Source organism: Sphaerodactylus townsendi, linkage group LG02, assembly GCF_021028975.2.
Source record: "Sphaerodactylus townsendi isolate TG3544 linkage group LG02, MPM_Stown_v2.3, whole genome shotgun sequence".
Classification (NCBI taxonomy): Eukaryota; Metazoa; Chordata; class Lepidosauria; order Squamata; family Sphaerodactylidae; genus Sphaerodactylus; species Sphaerodactylus townsendi.
In genome coordinates this window covers 4,558,891-4,572,585 of record NC_059426.1, presented here as the reverse complement: position 1 = coordinate 4,572,585, position 13,695 = coordinate 4,558,891, and the positions used below count along the sequence as shown (strand labels likewise).

General features: G+C 81.6%; 1 protein-coding gene across 1 annotated transcript in view; it reads left to right on the top strand.

Annotated features, from left to right (window-relative positions):
• CCDC150 (coiled-coil domain containing 150) overlaps positions 1–13,695 on the top strand; it is a 68,236-nt gene that overhangs the window by 49,684 nt on the left and 4,857 nt on the right. Inside the window, exon 21 of the mRNA XM_048483598.1 lies at positions 13,315–13,423. Coding sequence (XP_048339555.1) covers positions 13,315–13,423 — 109 coding nt within the window. The remainder of the gene's footprint in view (positions 1–13,314; positions 13,424–13,695) is intronic.

The following is a 13,695-nucleotide window of genomic DNA, read 5'->3' as shown; positions in this document are numbered from 1 at the left end:
AAGGAGAGGGAGGGAGGGGTGGCATGCAAGGGAGGGGAGGGGAAGGGGGTCAGTGCCAAAGAGGGGGGGAGGGAGAGGTGGCATGGAAGGGAAGGGGTATGGGGGTGGGGATGGGAGGGAGGGAGGGGTGGAATGAAAGGGAGGGGGGAAGGGGAGGGCGCCTCCATCACAGCCTGTGTCAGGAAACCATGCAGGTTAGCTCCAGAAAACATTGCTTTATTTTCTGCTGCTTTCCACTGTCGGCTTGGTCCCTCCTTGATAGATGCGAATGACCCATCAAAAGGACAGCGATGTCATTCAGATGCTTGGGTAGCCACCTTCTCATTAATGGCTGCTAAGAAGAAGAAGAAGAGGAGGAGGAGGAGGAGTTTGGATTTATATCCCCCCTTTCTCTCCTGCAGGAGACTCAAAGGGGCTTACGATCTCCTTGCCCTTCCCCCCTCACAACAAACACCCTGTGAGGTAGGTGGGGCTGAGAGAGCTCCGAGAAGCTGTGACTAGCCCAAGGTGACCCAGCTGGCGTGTGTGGCAGTGCACAGGCTAATCTGAATTCCCCAGATAAGCCTCCACAGCTCAGGTGGCAGAGCAGGGAATCAAACCCGGTTCCTCCAGATTAGATACACGAGCTCTTAACCTCCTACGCCACTGCTGCTCCTGCTTAACGTTCCCTCTCTGAATGGCTGGGTTAACATGTTCTCTCATTGGCTAAAAAAGACCAGCGTGCCAGCCATTCAAAATACAGGGTTTCTGTTCTGGTGAAACACATATAGTTGACTCTTTGGTTAGTAAGAGCAGAAGCAAAAATAGGAGGGGGAAATGAAGCAGACTTGTGAGTTGGGTTGTTGATGCTGTCTGAGTCAGGGGTGGCCAACCTATGGTGCTCGAGATGTTCATGGACTACAATTCCCACCAGCCCCTGCCAGCATGACCAGTTAGTCATGCTGGCAGGGGCTAATGGGAATTTTAGTCCATGAACATCTCGAGCACCATAGGTTGGCCTCAGCCAACACTCTCCGTAGAAGCCATGAAGCCTTCTATTTATATGTTTAATTCATTTATACCTTACCTTTCTTCCCAACGGGAACACAAAGCAGCTTATATCATTGTCCTCTTTTCTGTTTTATTTTTACAGCAACCCTGAGAGGTAGGTTAGACTGAGAGTATGTGACTGTCTCAGGATCAGGCAGCAAGCTCCCAGGGCACAAACAGGGTTTGCCCTTATATAAAGCCGTGGTGCGACCACACTTGGAGTCCTGTGTTCAGTTCTGGTCGCCACATCTCAAAAAGGATATAGAAGAGATAGAAAAAGTGCAGAGAAGGGCAACGAGGATGATTGAGGGACTGGAGCACCTTCCTTATGAGGAGAGGCTGCAGTGTTTGGGACTCTTTGGAGAAGAGACGTCTGAGGGGGATATGATTGAAGTCTATAAAATTATGCATGGGGTAGAAAATGTTGACAGAAATTTTTCTCTCTTTCTCACAATACTAGAACCAGGGGGCATTTATTGAAAATGCTGGGGGGAAGAATTAGGACTAATAAAAGGAAACACTTCTTCACGCAACGTGTGATTGGTGTTTGGGATATGCTGCCACAGGAGGTGGTGATGGCCACTCACCTGGATAGCTTTAAAAGGGGCTTGGACAGATTTATGGAGGAGAAGTCGGTTTATGGCTACCAATCTTGATCCTCTTTAATCTGAGATTGCAAATGCCTTAACAGACCAGGTGCTCGGGAGCAGCAGCCGCAGAAGGCCATTGCTTTCACATCCTGCATGTGAGCTCCCAAAGGCACCTGGTGGGCCACTGCGAGTAGCAGAGAGCTGGACTAGATGGACTCTGATCTGATCCAGCTGGCTTGTTCTTATGTTCTTATGAATCTGGGTTTCCCAGATACTGAAGCATTATCCACGCTGGCTTTGAAATAGGCCCAGGTCTGAAAACTCTTTGCATGGAACCTTGCTTGCACAGAAATATTTGTATTGTTTTGTTTCTGTTCCCTTTTTGCCATTTTTAGAACTTTTCCTGCATCTGCCTTAATTGACACATGCATTTTAGATTTTGCCTCTAAAAGTTTTGAACTTGGGCTTGTGTTTTGACCCTCTGCAGAGACTTGTTGCAGAGTCCTGAGGAGCTTCAGCTCTTTCAGGAAAGGACTGAACAGGTGTCGTTGGCAACCTTTAGGACAGGGGTGGGCAATTATTTTTTCCATGGGGCCGCATAAGAAACAGAAAATATTGTGGAGGGCCGGGCCGAAAGGCAGGGGGGTGAGGTGCTTTTGAAAGCCCCGCAGAAGCCGGCACCAAGGCAACCGGCTTCTGCGGGGCTTTCAAAGGCGCCTCGCTCCCCAGCAAGGCAGGGGGGGAGGCGCTTTTGAAAGCCCCACAGAAGCTGGCAGCCAAGGCAACCGGCTTCTGCGGGGCTTTCAAAGGCACCTCGCTCCCCAGCAAGGCAGGGGGGAGGCACTTTTGAAAGCCCCGCAGAAGCCGGCAGCCAAGGCAACCAGCTTCTGCGGGGCTTTCAAAGACGCCTCGCTCCCCAGCTAGGCAGGGGGGAGGCGCTTTTGAAAGCCCCGCAGAAGCCGGCAGCCATTGGGGGGGGGGGGGGGTGGGGGGGGGGGGGGGTGGGGGGGGGGGGGGGTGGGGGGGGGGGGGGGTGGGGGGGGGGGGGGGTGGGGGGGGGGGGGGGTGGGGGGGGGGGGGGGTGGGGGGGGGGGGGGGTGGGGGGGGGGGGGGGTGGGGGGGGGGGGGGGTGGGGGGGGGGGGGGGTGGGGGGGGGGGGGGGTGGGGGGGGGGGGGGGTGGGGGGGGGGGGGGGTGGGGGGGGGGGGGGGTGGGGGGGGGGGGGGGTGGGGGGGGGGGGGGGTGGGGGGGGGGGGGGGTGGGGGGGGGGGGGGGTGGGGGGGGGGGGGGGTGGGGGGGGGGGGGGGTGGGGGGGGGGGGGGGTGGGGGGGGGGGGGGGTGGGGGGGGGGGGGGGTGGGGGGGGGGGGGGGTGGGGGGGGGGGGGGGTGGGGGGGGGGGGGGGTGGGGGGGGGGGGGGGTGGGGGGGGGGGGGGGTGGGGGGGGGGGGGGGTGGGGGGGGGGGGGGGTGGGGGGGGGGGGGGGTGGGGGGGGGGGGGGGTGGGGGGGGGGGGGGGTGGGGGGGGGGGGGGGTGGGGGGGGGGGGGGGTGGGGGGGGGGGGGGGTGGGGGGGGGGGGGGGTGGGGGGGGGGGGGGGTGGGGGGGGGGGGGGGTGGGGGGGGGGGGGGGTGGGGGGGGGGGGGGGTGGGGGGGGGGGGGGGTGGGGGGGGGGGGGGGTGGGGGGGGGGGGGGGTGGGGGGGGGGGGGGGTGGGGGGGGGGGGGGGTGGGGGGGGGGGGGGGTGGGGGGGGGGGGGGGTGGGGGGGGGGGGGGGTGGGGGGGGGGGGGGGTGGGGGGGGGGGGGGGTGGGGGGGGGGGGGGGTGGGGGGGGGGGGGGGTGGGGGGGGGGGGGGGTGGGGGGGGGGGGGGGTGGGGGGGGGGGGGGGTGGGGGGGGGGGGGGGTGGGGGGGGGGGGGGGTGGGGGGGGGGGGGGGTGGGGGGGGGGGGGGGTGGGGGGGGGGGGGGGTGGGGGGGGGGGGGGGTGGGGGGGGGGGGGGGTGGGGGGGGGGGGGGGTGGGGGGGGGGGGGGGTGGGGGGGGGGGGGGGTGGGGGGGGGGGGGGGTGGGGGGGGGGGGGGGTGGGGGGGGGGGGGGGTGGGGGGGGGGGGGGGTGGGGGGGGGGGGGGGTGGGGGGGGGGGGGGGTGGGGGGGGGGGGGGGTGGGGGGGGGGGGGGGTGGGGGGGGGGGGGGGTGGGGGGGGGGGGGGGTGGGGGGGGGGGGGGGTGGGGGGGGGGGGGGGTGGGGGGGGGGGGGGGTGGGGGGGGGGGGGGGTGGGGGGGGGGGGGGGTGGGGGGGGGGGGGGGTGGGGGGGGGGGGGGGTGGGGGGGGGGGGGGGTGGGGGGGGGGGGGGGTGGGGGGGGGGGGGGGTGGGGGGGGGGGGGGGTGGGGGGGGGGGGGGGTGGGGGGGGGGGGGGGTGGGGGGGGGGGGGGGTGGGGGGGGGGGGGGGTGGGGGGGGGGGGGGGTGGGGGGGGGGGGGGGTGGGGGGGGGGGGGGGTGGGGGGGGGGGGGGGTGGGGGGGGGGGGGGGTGGGGGGGGGGGGGGGTGGGGGGGGGGGGGGGTGGGGGGGGGGGGGGGTGGGGGGGGGGGGGGGTGGGGGGGGGGGGGGGTGGGGGGGGGGGGGGGTGGGGGGGGGGGGGGGTGGGGGGGGGGGGGGGTGGGGGGGGGGGGGGGTGGGGGGGGGGGGGGGTGGGGGGGGGGGGGGGTGGGGGGGGGGGGGGGTGGGGGGGGGGGGGGGTGGGGGGGGGGGGGGGTGGGGGGGGGGGGGGGTGGGGGGGGGGGGGGGTGGGGGGGGGGGGGGGTGGGGGGGGGGGGGGGTGGGGGGGGGGGGGGGTGGGGGGGGGGGGGGGTGGGGGGGGGGGGGGGTGGGGGGGGGGGGGGGTGGGGGGGGGGGGGGGTGGGGGGGGGGGGGGGTGGGGGGGGGGGGGGGTGGGGGGGGGGGGGGGTGGGGGGGGGGGGGGGTGGGGGGGGGGGGGGGTGGGGGGGGGGGGGGGTGGGGGGGGGGGGGGGTGGGGGGGGGGGGGGGTGGGGGGGGGGGGGGGTGGGGGGGGGGGGGGGTGGGGGGGGGGGGGGGTGGGGGGGGGGGGGGGTGGGGGGGGGGGGGGGTGGGGGGGGGGGGGGGTGGGGGGGGGGGGGGGTGGGGGGGGGGGGGGGTGGGGGGGGGGGGGGGTGGGGGGGGGGGGGGGTGGGGGGGGGGGGGGGTGGGGGGGGGGGGGGGTGGGGGGGGGGGGGGGTGGGGGGGGGGGGGGGTGGGGGGGGGGGGGGGTGGGGGGGGGGGGGGGTGGGGGGGGGGGGGGGTGGGGGGGGGGGGGGGTGGGGGGGGGGGGGGGTGGGGGGGGGGGGGGGTGGGGGGGGGGGGGGGTGGGGGGGGGGGGGGGTGGGGGGGGGGGGGGGTGGGGGGGGGGGGGGGTGGGGGGGGGGGGGGGTGGGGGGGGGGGGGGGTGGGGGGGGGGGGGGGTGGGGGGGGGGGGGGGTGGGGGGGGGGGGGGGTGGGGGGGGGGGGGGGTGGGGGGGGGGGGGGGTGGGGGGGGGGGGGGGTGGGGGGGGGGGGGGGTGGGGGGGGGGGGGGGTGGGGGGGGGGGGGGGTGGGGGGGGGGGGGGGTGGGGGGGGGGGGGGGTGGGGGGGGGGGGGGGTGGGGGGGGGGGGGGGTGGGGGGGGGGGGGGGTGGGGGGGGGGGGGGGTGGGGGGGGGGGGGGGTGGGGGGGGGGGGGGGTGGGGGGGGGGGGGGGTGGGGGGGGGGGGGGGTGGGGGGGGGGGGGGGTGGGGGGGGGGGGGGGTGGGGGGGGGGGGGGGTGGGGGGGGGGGGGGGTGGGGGGGGGGGGGGGTGGGGGGGGGGGGGGGTGGGGGGGGGGGGGGGTGGGGGGGGGGGGGGGTGGGGGGGGGGGGGGGTGGGGGGGGGGGGGGGTGGGGGGGGGGGGGGGTGGGGGGGGGGGGGGGTGGGGGGGGGGGGGGGTGGGGGGGGGGGGGGGTGGGGGGGGGGGGGGGTGGGGGGGGGGGGGGGTGGGGGGGGGGGGGGGTGGGGGGGGGGGGGGGTGGGGGGGGGGGGGGGTGGGGGGGGGGGGGGGTGGGGGGGGGGGGGGGTGGGGGGGGGGGGGGGTGGGGGGGGGGGGGGGTGGGGGGGGGGGGGGGTGGGGGGGGGGGGGGGTGGGGGGGGGGGGGGGTGGGGGGGGGGGGGGGTGGGGGGGGGGGGGGGTGGGGGGGGGGGGGGGTGGGGGGGGGGGGGGGTGGGGGGGGGGGGGGGTGGGGGGGGGGGGGGGTGGGGGGGGGGGGGGGTGGGGGGGGGGGGGGGTGGGGGGGGGGGGGGGTGGGGGGGGGGGGGGGTGGGGGGGGGGGGGGGTGGGGGGGGGGGGGGGTGGGGGGGGGGGGGGGTGGGGGGGGGGGGGGGTGGGGGGGGGGGGGGGTGGGGGGGGGGGGGGGTGGGGGGGGGGGGGGGTGGGGGGGGGGGGGGGTGGGGGGGGGGGGGGGTGGGGGGGGGGGGGGGTGGGGGGGGGGGGGGGTGGGGGGGGGGGGGGGTGGGGGGGGGGGGGGGTGGGGGGGGGGGGGGGTGGGGGGGGGGGGGGGTGGGGGGGGGGGGGGGTGGGGGGGGGGGGGGGTGGGGGGGGGGGGGGGTGGGGGGGGGGGGGGGTGGGGGGGGGGGGGGGTGGGGGGGGGGGGGGGTGGGGGGGGGGGGGGGTGGGGGGGGGGGGGGGTGGGGGGGGGGGGGGGTGGGGGGGGGGGGGGGTGGGGGGGGGGGGGGGTGGGGGGGGGGGGGGGTGGGGGGGGGGGGGGGTGGGGGGGGGGGGGGGTGGGGGGGGGGGGGGGTGGGGGGGGGGGGGGGTGGGGGGGGGGGGGGGTGGGGGGGGGGGGGGGTGGGGGGGGGGGGGGGTGGGGGGGGGGGGGGGTGGGGGGGGGGGGGGGTGGGGGGGGGGGGGGGTGGGGGGGGGGGGGGGTGGGGGGGGGGGGGGGTGGGGGGGGGGGGGGGTGGGGGGGGGGGGGGGTGGGGGGGGGGGGGGGTGGGGGGGGGGGGGGGTGGGGGGGGGGGGGGGTGGGGGGGGGGGGGGGTGGGGGGGGGGGGGGGTGGGGGGGGGGGGGGGTGGGGGGGGGGGGGGGTGGGGGGGGGGGGGGGTGGGGGGGGGGGGGGGTGGGGGGGGGGGGGGGTGGGGGGGGGGGGGGGTGGGGGGGGGGGGGGGTGGGGGGGGGGGGGGGTGGGGGGGGGGGGGGGTGGGGGGGGGGGGGGGTGGGGGGGGGGGGGGGTGGGGGGGGGGGGGGGTGGGGGGGGGGGGGGGTGGGGGGGGGGGGGGGTGGGGGGGGGGGGGGGTGGGGGGGGGGGGGGGTGGGGGGGGGGGGGGGTGGGGGGGGGGGGGGGTGGGGGGGGGGGGGGGTGGGGGGGGGGGGGGGTGGGGGGGGGGGGGGGTGGGGGGGGGGGGGGGTGGGGGGGGGGGGGGGTGGGGGGGGGGGGGGGTGGGGGGGGGGGGGGGTGGGGGGGGGGGGGGGTGGGGGGGGGGGGGGGTGGGGGGGGGGGGGGGTGGGGGGGGGGGGGGGTGGGGGGGGGGGGGGGTGGGGGGGGGGGGGGGTGGGGGGGGGGGGGGGTGGGGGGGGGGGGGGGTGGGGGGGGGGGGGGGTGGGGGGGGGGGGGGGTGGGGGGGGGGGGGGGTGGGGGGGGGGGGGGGTGGGGGGGGGGGGGGGTGGGGGGGGGGGGGGGTGGGGGGGGGGGGGGGTGGGGGGGGGGGGGGGTGGGGGGGGGGGGGGGTGGGGGGGGGGGGGGGTGGGGGGGGGGGGGGGTGGGGGGGGGGGGGGGTGGGGGGGGGGGGGGGTGGGGGGGGGGGGGGGTGGGGGGGGGGGGGGGTGGGGGGGGGGGGGGGTGGGGGGGGGGGGGGGTGGGGGGGGGGGGGGGTGGGGGGGGGGGGGGGTGGGGGGGGGGGGGGGTGGGGGGGGGGGGGGGTGGGGGGGGGGGGGGGTGGGGGGGGGGGGGGGTGGGGGGGGGGGGGGGTGGGGGGGGGGGGGGGTGGGGGGGGGGGGGGGTGGGGGGGGGGGGGGGTGGGGGGGGGGGGGGGTGGGGGGGGGGGGGGGTGGGGGGGGGGGGGGGTGGGGGGGGGGGGGGGTGGGGGGGGGGGGGGGTGGGGGGGGGGGGGGGTGGGGGGGGGGGGGGGTGGGGGGGGGGGGGGGTGGGGGGGGGGGGGGGTGGGGGGGGGGGGGGGTGGGGGGGGGGGGGGGTGGGGGGGGGGGGGGGTGGGGGGGGGGGGGGGTGGGGGGGGGGGGGGGTGGGGGGGGGGGGGGGTGGGGGGGGGGGGGGGTGGGGGGGGGGGGGGGTGGGGGGGGGGGGGGGTGGGGGGGGGGGGGGGTGGGGGGGGGGGGGGGTGGGGGGGGGGGGGGGTGGGGGGGGGGGGGGGTGGGGGGGGGGGGGGGTGGGGGGGGGGGGGGGTGGGGGGGGGGGGGGGTGGGGGGGGGGGGGGGTGGGGGGGGGGGGGGGTGGGGGGGGGGGGGGGTGGGGGGGGGGGGGGGTGGGGGGGGGGGGGGGTGGGGGGGGGGGGGGGTGGGGGGGGGGGGGGGTGGGGGGGGGGGGGGGTGGGGGGGGGGGGGGGTGGGGGGGGGGGGGGGTGGGGGGGGGGGGGGGTGGGGGGGGGGGGGGGTGGGGGGGGGGGGGGGTGGGGGGGGGGGGGGGTGGGGGGGGGGGGGGGTGGGGGGGGGGGGGGGTGGGGGGGGGGGGGGGTGGGGGGGGGGGGGGGTGGGGGGGGGGGGGGGTGGGGGGGGGGGGGGGTGGGGGGGGGGGGGGGTGGGGGGGGGGGGGGGTGGGGGGGGGGGGGGGTGGGGGGGGGGGGGGGTGGGGGGGGGGGGGGGTGGGGGGGGGGGGGGGTGGGGGGGGGGGGGGGTGGGGGGGGGGGGGGGTGGGGGGGGGGGGGGGTGGGGGGGGGGGGGGGTGGGGGGGGGGGGGGGTGGGGGGGGGGGGGGGTGGGGGGGGGGGGGGGTGGGGGGGGGGGGGGGTGGGGGGGGGGGGGGGTGGGGGGGGGGGGGGGTGGGGGGGGGGGGGGGTGGGGGGGGGGGGGGGTGGGGGGGGGGGGGGGTGGGGGGGGGGGGGGGTGGGGGGGGGGGGGGGTGGGGGGGGGGGGGGGTGGGGGGGGGGGGGGGTGGGGGGGGGGGGGGGTGGGGGGGGGGGGGGGTGGGGGGGGGGGGGGGTGGGGGGGGGGGGGGGTGGGGGGGGGGGGGGGTGGGGGGGGGGGGGGGTGGGGGGGGGGGGGGGTGGGGGGGGGGGGGGGTGGGGGGGGGGGGGGGTGGGGGGGGGGGGGGGTGGGGGGGGGGGGGGGTGGGGGGGGGGGGGGGTGGGGGGGGGGGGGGGTGGGGGGGGGGGGGGGTGGGGGGGGGGGGGGGTGGGGGGGGGGGGGGGTGGGGGGGGGGGGGGGTGGGGGGGGGGGGGGGTGGGGGGGGGGGGGGGTGGGGGGGGGGGGGGGTGGGGGGGGGGGGGGGTGGGGGGGGGGGGGGGTGGGGGGGGGGGGGGGTGGGGGGGGGGGGGGGTGGGGGGGGGGGGGGGTGGGGGGGGGGGGGGGTGGGGGGGGGGGGGGGTGGGGGGGGGGGGGGGTGGGGGGGGGGGGGGGTGGGGGGGGGGGGGGGTGGGGGGGGGGGGGGGTGGGGGGGGGGGGGGGTGGGGGGGGGGGGGGGTGGGGGGGGGGGGGGGTGGGGGGGGGGGGGGGTGGGGGGGGGGGGGGGTGGGGGGGGGGGGGGGTGGGGGGGGGGGGGGGTGGGGGGGGGGGGGGGTGGGGGGGGGGGGGGGTGGGGGGGGGGGGGGGTGGGGGGGGGGGGGGGTGGGGGGGGGGGGGGGTGGGGGGGGGGGGGGGTGGGGGGGGGGGGGGGTGGGGGGGGGGGGGGGTGGGGGGGGGGGGGGGTGGGGGGGGGGGGGGGTGGGGGGGGGGGGGGGTGGGGGGGGGGGGGGGTGGGGGGGGGGGGGGGTGGGGGGGGGGGGGGGTGGGGGGGGGGGGGGGTGGGGGGGGGGGGGGGTGGGGGGGGGGGGGGGTGGGGGGGGGGGGGGGTGGGGGGGGGGGGGGGTGGGGGGGGGGGGGGGTGGGGGGGGGGGGGGGTGGGGGGGGGGGGGGGTGGGGGGGGGGGGGGGTGGGGGGGGGGGGGGGTGGGGGGGGGGGGGGGTGGGGGGGGGGGGGGGTGGGGGGGGGGGGGGGTGGGGGGGGGGGGGGGTGGGGGGGGGGGGGGGTGGGGGGGGGGGGGGGTGGGGGGGGGGGGGGGTGGGGGGGGGGGGGGGTGGGGGGGGGGGGGGGTGGGGGGGGGGGGGGGTGGGGGGGGGGGGGGGTGGGGGGGGGGGGGGGTGGGGGGGGGGGGGGGTGGGGGGGGGGGGGGGTGGGGGGGGGGGGGGGTGGGGGGGGGGGGGGGTGGGGGGGGGGGGGGGTGGGGGGGGGGGGGGGTGGGGGGGGGGGGGGGTGGGGGGGGGGGGGGGTGGGGGGGGGGGGGGGTGGGGGGGGGGGGGGGTGGGGGGGGGGGGGGGTGGGGGGGGGGGGGGGTGGGGGGGGGGGGGGGTGGGGGGGGGGGGGGGTGGGGGGGGGGGGGGGTGGGGGGGGGGGGGGGTGGGGGGGGGGGGGGGTGGGGGGGGGGGGGGGTGGGGGGGGGGGGGGGTGGGGGGGGGGGGGGGTGGGGGGGGGGGGGGGTGGGGGGGGGGGGGGGTGGGGGGGGGGGGGGGTGGGGGGGGGGGGGGGTGGGGGGGGGGGGGGGTGGGGGGGGGGGGGGGTGGGGGGGGGGGGGGGTGGGGGGGGGGGGGGGTGGGGGGGGGGGGGGGTGGGGGGGGGGGGGGGTGGGGGGGGGGGGGGGTGGGGGGGGGGGGGGGTGGGGGGGGGGGGGGGTGGGGGGGGGGGGGGGTGGGGGGGGGGGGGGGTGGGGGGGGGGGGGGGTGGGGGGGGGGGGGGGTGGGGGGGGGGGGGGGTGGGGGGGGGGGGGGGTGGGGGGGGGGGGGGGTGGGGGGGGGGGGGGGTGGGGGGGGGGGGGGGTGGGGGGGGGGGGGGGTGGGGGGGGGGGGGGGTGGGGGGGGGGGGGGGTGGGGGGGGGGGGGGGTGGGGGGGGGGGGGGGTGGGGGGGGGGGGGGGTGGGGGGGGGGGGGGGTGGGGGGGGGGGGGGGTGGGGGGGGGGGGGGGTGGGGGGGGGGGGGGGTGGGGGGGGGGGGGGGTGGGGGGGGGGGGGGGTGGGGGGGGGGGGGGGTGGGGGGGGGGGGGGGTGGGGGGGGGGGGGGGTGGGGGGGGGGGGGGGTGGGGGGGGGGGGGGGTGGGGGGGGGGGGGGGTGGGGGGGGGGGGGGGTGGGGGGGGGGGGGGGTGGGGGGGGGGGGGGGTGGGGGGGGGGGGGGGTGGGGGGGGGGGGGGGTGGGGGGGGGGGGGGGTGGGGGGGGGGGGGGGTGGGGGGGGGGGGGGGTGGGGGGGGGGGGGGGTGGGGGGGGGGGGGGGTGGGGGGGGGGGGGGGTGGGGGGGGGGGGGGGTGGGGGGGGGGGGGGGTGGGGGGGGGGGGGGGTGGGGGGGGGGGGGGGTGGGGGGGGGGGGGGGTGGGGGGGGGGGGGGGTGGGGGGGGGGGGGGGTGGGGGGGGGGGGGGGTGGGGGGGGGGGGGGGTGGGGGGGGGGGGGGGTGGGGGGGGGGGGGGGTGGGGGGGGGGGGGGGTGGGGGGGGGGGGGGGTGGGGGGGGGGGGGGGTGGGGGGGGGGGGGGGTGGGGGGGGGGGGGGGTGGGGGGGGGGGGGGGTGGGGGGGGGGGGGGGTGGGGGGGGGGGGGGGTGGGGGGGGGGGGGGGTGGGGGGGGGGGGGGGTGGGGGGGGGGGGGGGTGGGGGGGGGGGGGGGTGGGGGGGGGGGGGGGTGGGGGGGGGGGGGGGTGGGGGGGGGGGGGGGTGGGGGGGGGGGGGGGTGGGGGGGGGGGGGGGTGGGGGGGGGGGGGGGTGGGGGGGGGGGGGGGTGGGGGGGGGGGGGGGTGGGGGGGGGGGGGGGTGGGGGGGGGGGGGGGTGGGGGGGGGGGGGGGTGGGGGGGGGGGGGGGTGGGGGGGGGGGGGGGTGGGGGGGGGGGGGGGTGGGGGGGGGGGGGGGTGGGGGGGGGGGGGGGTGGGGGGGGGGGGGGGTGGGGGGGGGGGGGGGTGGGGGGGGGGGGGGGTGGGGGGGGGGGGGGGTGGGGGGGGGGGGGGGTGGGGGGGGGGGGGGGTGGGGGGGGGGGGGGGTGGGGGGGGGGGGGGGTGGGGGGGGGGGGGGGTGGGGGGGGGGGGGGGTGGGGGGGGGGGGGGGTGGGGGGGGGGGGGGGTGGGGGGGGGGGGGGGTGGGGGGGGGGGGGGGTGGGGGGGGGGGGGGGTGGGGGGGGGGGGGGGTGGGGGGGGGGGGGGGTGGGGGGGGGGGGGGGTGGGGGGGGGGGGGGGTGGGGGGGGGGGGGGGTGGGGGGGGGGGGGGGTGGGGGGGGGGGGGGGTGGGGGGGGGGGGGGGTGGGGGGGGGGGGGGGTGGGGGGGGGGGGGGGTGGGGGGGGGGGGGGGTGGGGGGGGGGGGGGGTGGGGGGGGGGGGGGGTGGGGGGGGGGGGGGGTGGGGGGGGGGGGGGGTGGGGGGGGGGGGGGGTGGGGGGGGGGGGGGGTGGGGGGGGGGGGGGGTGGGGGGGGGGGGGGGTGGGGGGGGGGGGGGGTGGGGGGGGGGGGGGGTGGGGGGGGGGGGGGGTGGGGGGGGGGGGGGGTGGGGGGGGGGGGGGGTGGGGGGGGGGGGGGGTGGGGGGGGGGGGGGGTGGGGGGGGGGGGGGGTGGGGGGGGGGGGGGGTGGGGGGGGGGGGGGGTGGGGGGGGGGGGGGGTGGGGGGGGGGGGGGGTGGGGGGGGGGGGGGGTGGGGGGGGGGGGGGGTGGGGGGGGGGGGGGGTGGGGGGGGGGGGGGGTGGGGGGGTGGGGGGGTGGGGGGGGGGGGGGGGGGGGGGGGGGGGGGGTGCGGGGGGGTGTGCGGGGGGGCGGGGGGGGGGGGCAGGGGGGGGCGGGCGTGGGGGGGGGGGGGGGGGGGTGGGGGGGGGGGGGGAGCATAACATAAACCTGCAGCTGCACTGAATACATACAAAATTGCTAACAGCCAATTTCCGGCACAGCAGCTTGAAGGCACTTAGGTCAACACATTACACCAGCCCATTAACATTTTTGCCATATACTAGTTTTTGGTAGGCCAGTCTTTAACGGTAGGAAGAGCATGTGCCTCTCTTCTGTAGTCCACACCCTAGCTGCAACTCCAAGCCATTTCCAGATGCTGATTCAGGGAAGATTGTTTCAGGCAGCAGCTGTGTTAATCTTCAGTAGAAGAGCTCGATTCACCTGAGAGACCGATACGGGTTTTGGGGCATATGAGCTGTCAAGAATCAAAGCTCAGTATCTGACCAGGCGCTGACTCTTGAAAGGTTATACCCTGAATAACTTGTTGGCCTCTAAGGTTGTGCTAGACTTGAAGGGAAGCTGCTAACAGGGCTTTCAGCAGGTTTTAAAATACAGCAAACACATCTACCTGACATTGTCTTACTTTCCCCAAAAATGGCTGAATATTGGGACATTTTGAGCAAATGTGGAAGAAATTAGATGGATGAAATCAGACGTCAGATGTTACAGGGGAAAAGTTGGGTTAAATAGCAATGATATCTTGTAATGATTCTCTCTCTAGCCAATACACATCAGATGGTTTCTACTCTTTTGACAGTTTCTTGGTCGACTTAGGAATTGTTCACAGAAGGATGAGTAATTTTATTTTTCAATGTATTTTTTTTGCATACTTAAGACTCTGGAAGAGACTGTCACATGCTTGAAGAAATGCAAACGGGATACTGAAAAGAAACTGAAAGAAGCCAGCATCGAGTCAGAACAGGTCAGTGTGCGAGCCGAGGGGAAAACGGCAAGAGTACAGAGGTGCTTATTACCTGGCTTCGGGAAGCATAACTTGAGTTGTGGAAGTGGTTTTTGATAGCCATTGATGGCTCTGAGGTTGTGCGTCATGACTCTCTTGTTCCTAGTCTGTGAGCCCTGGAGGGAAGAAGAACCCGGTGGTCTGGGAGGAGAGCTTTCTGAAAATGGGGACGGCACCTGTAGGCTCGCTGCAGCTTAAAGGGCAAAATGACCATGGAATTCAGCCTGTTGCTA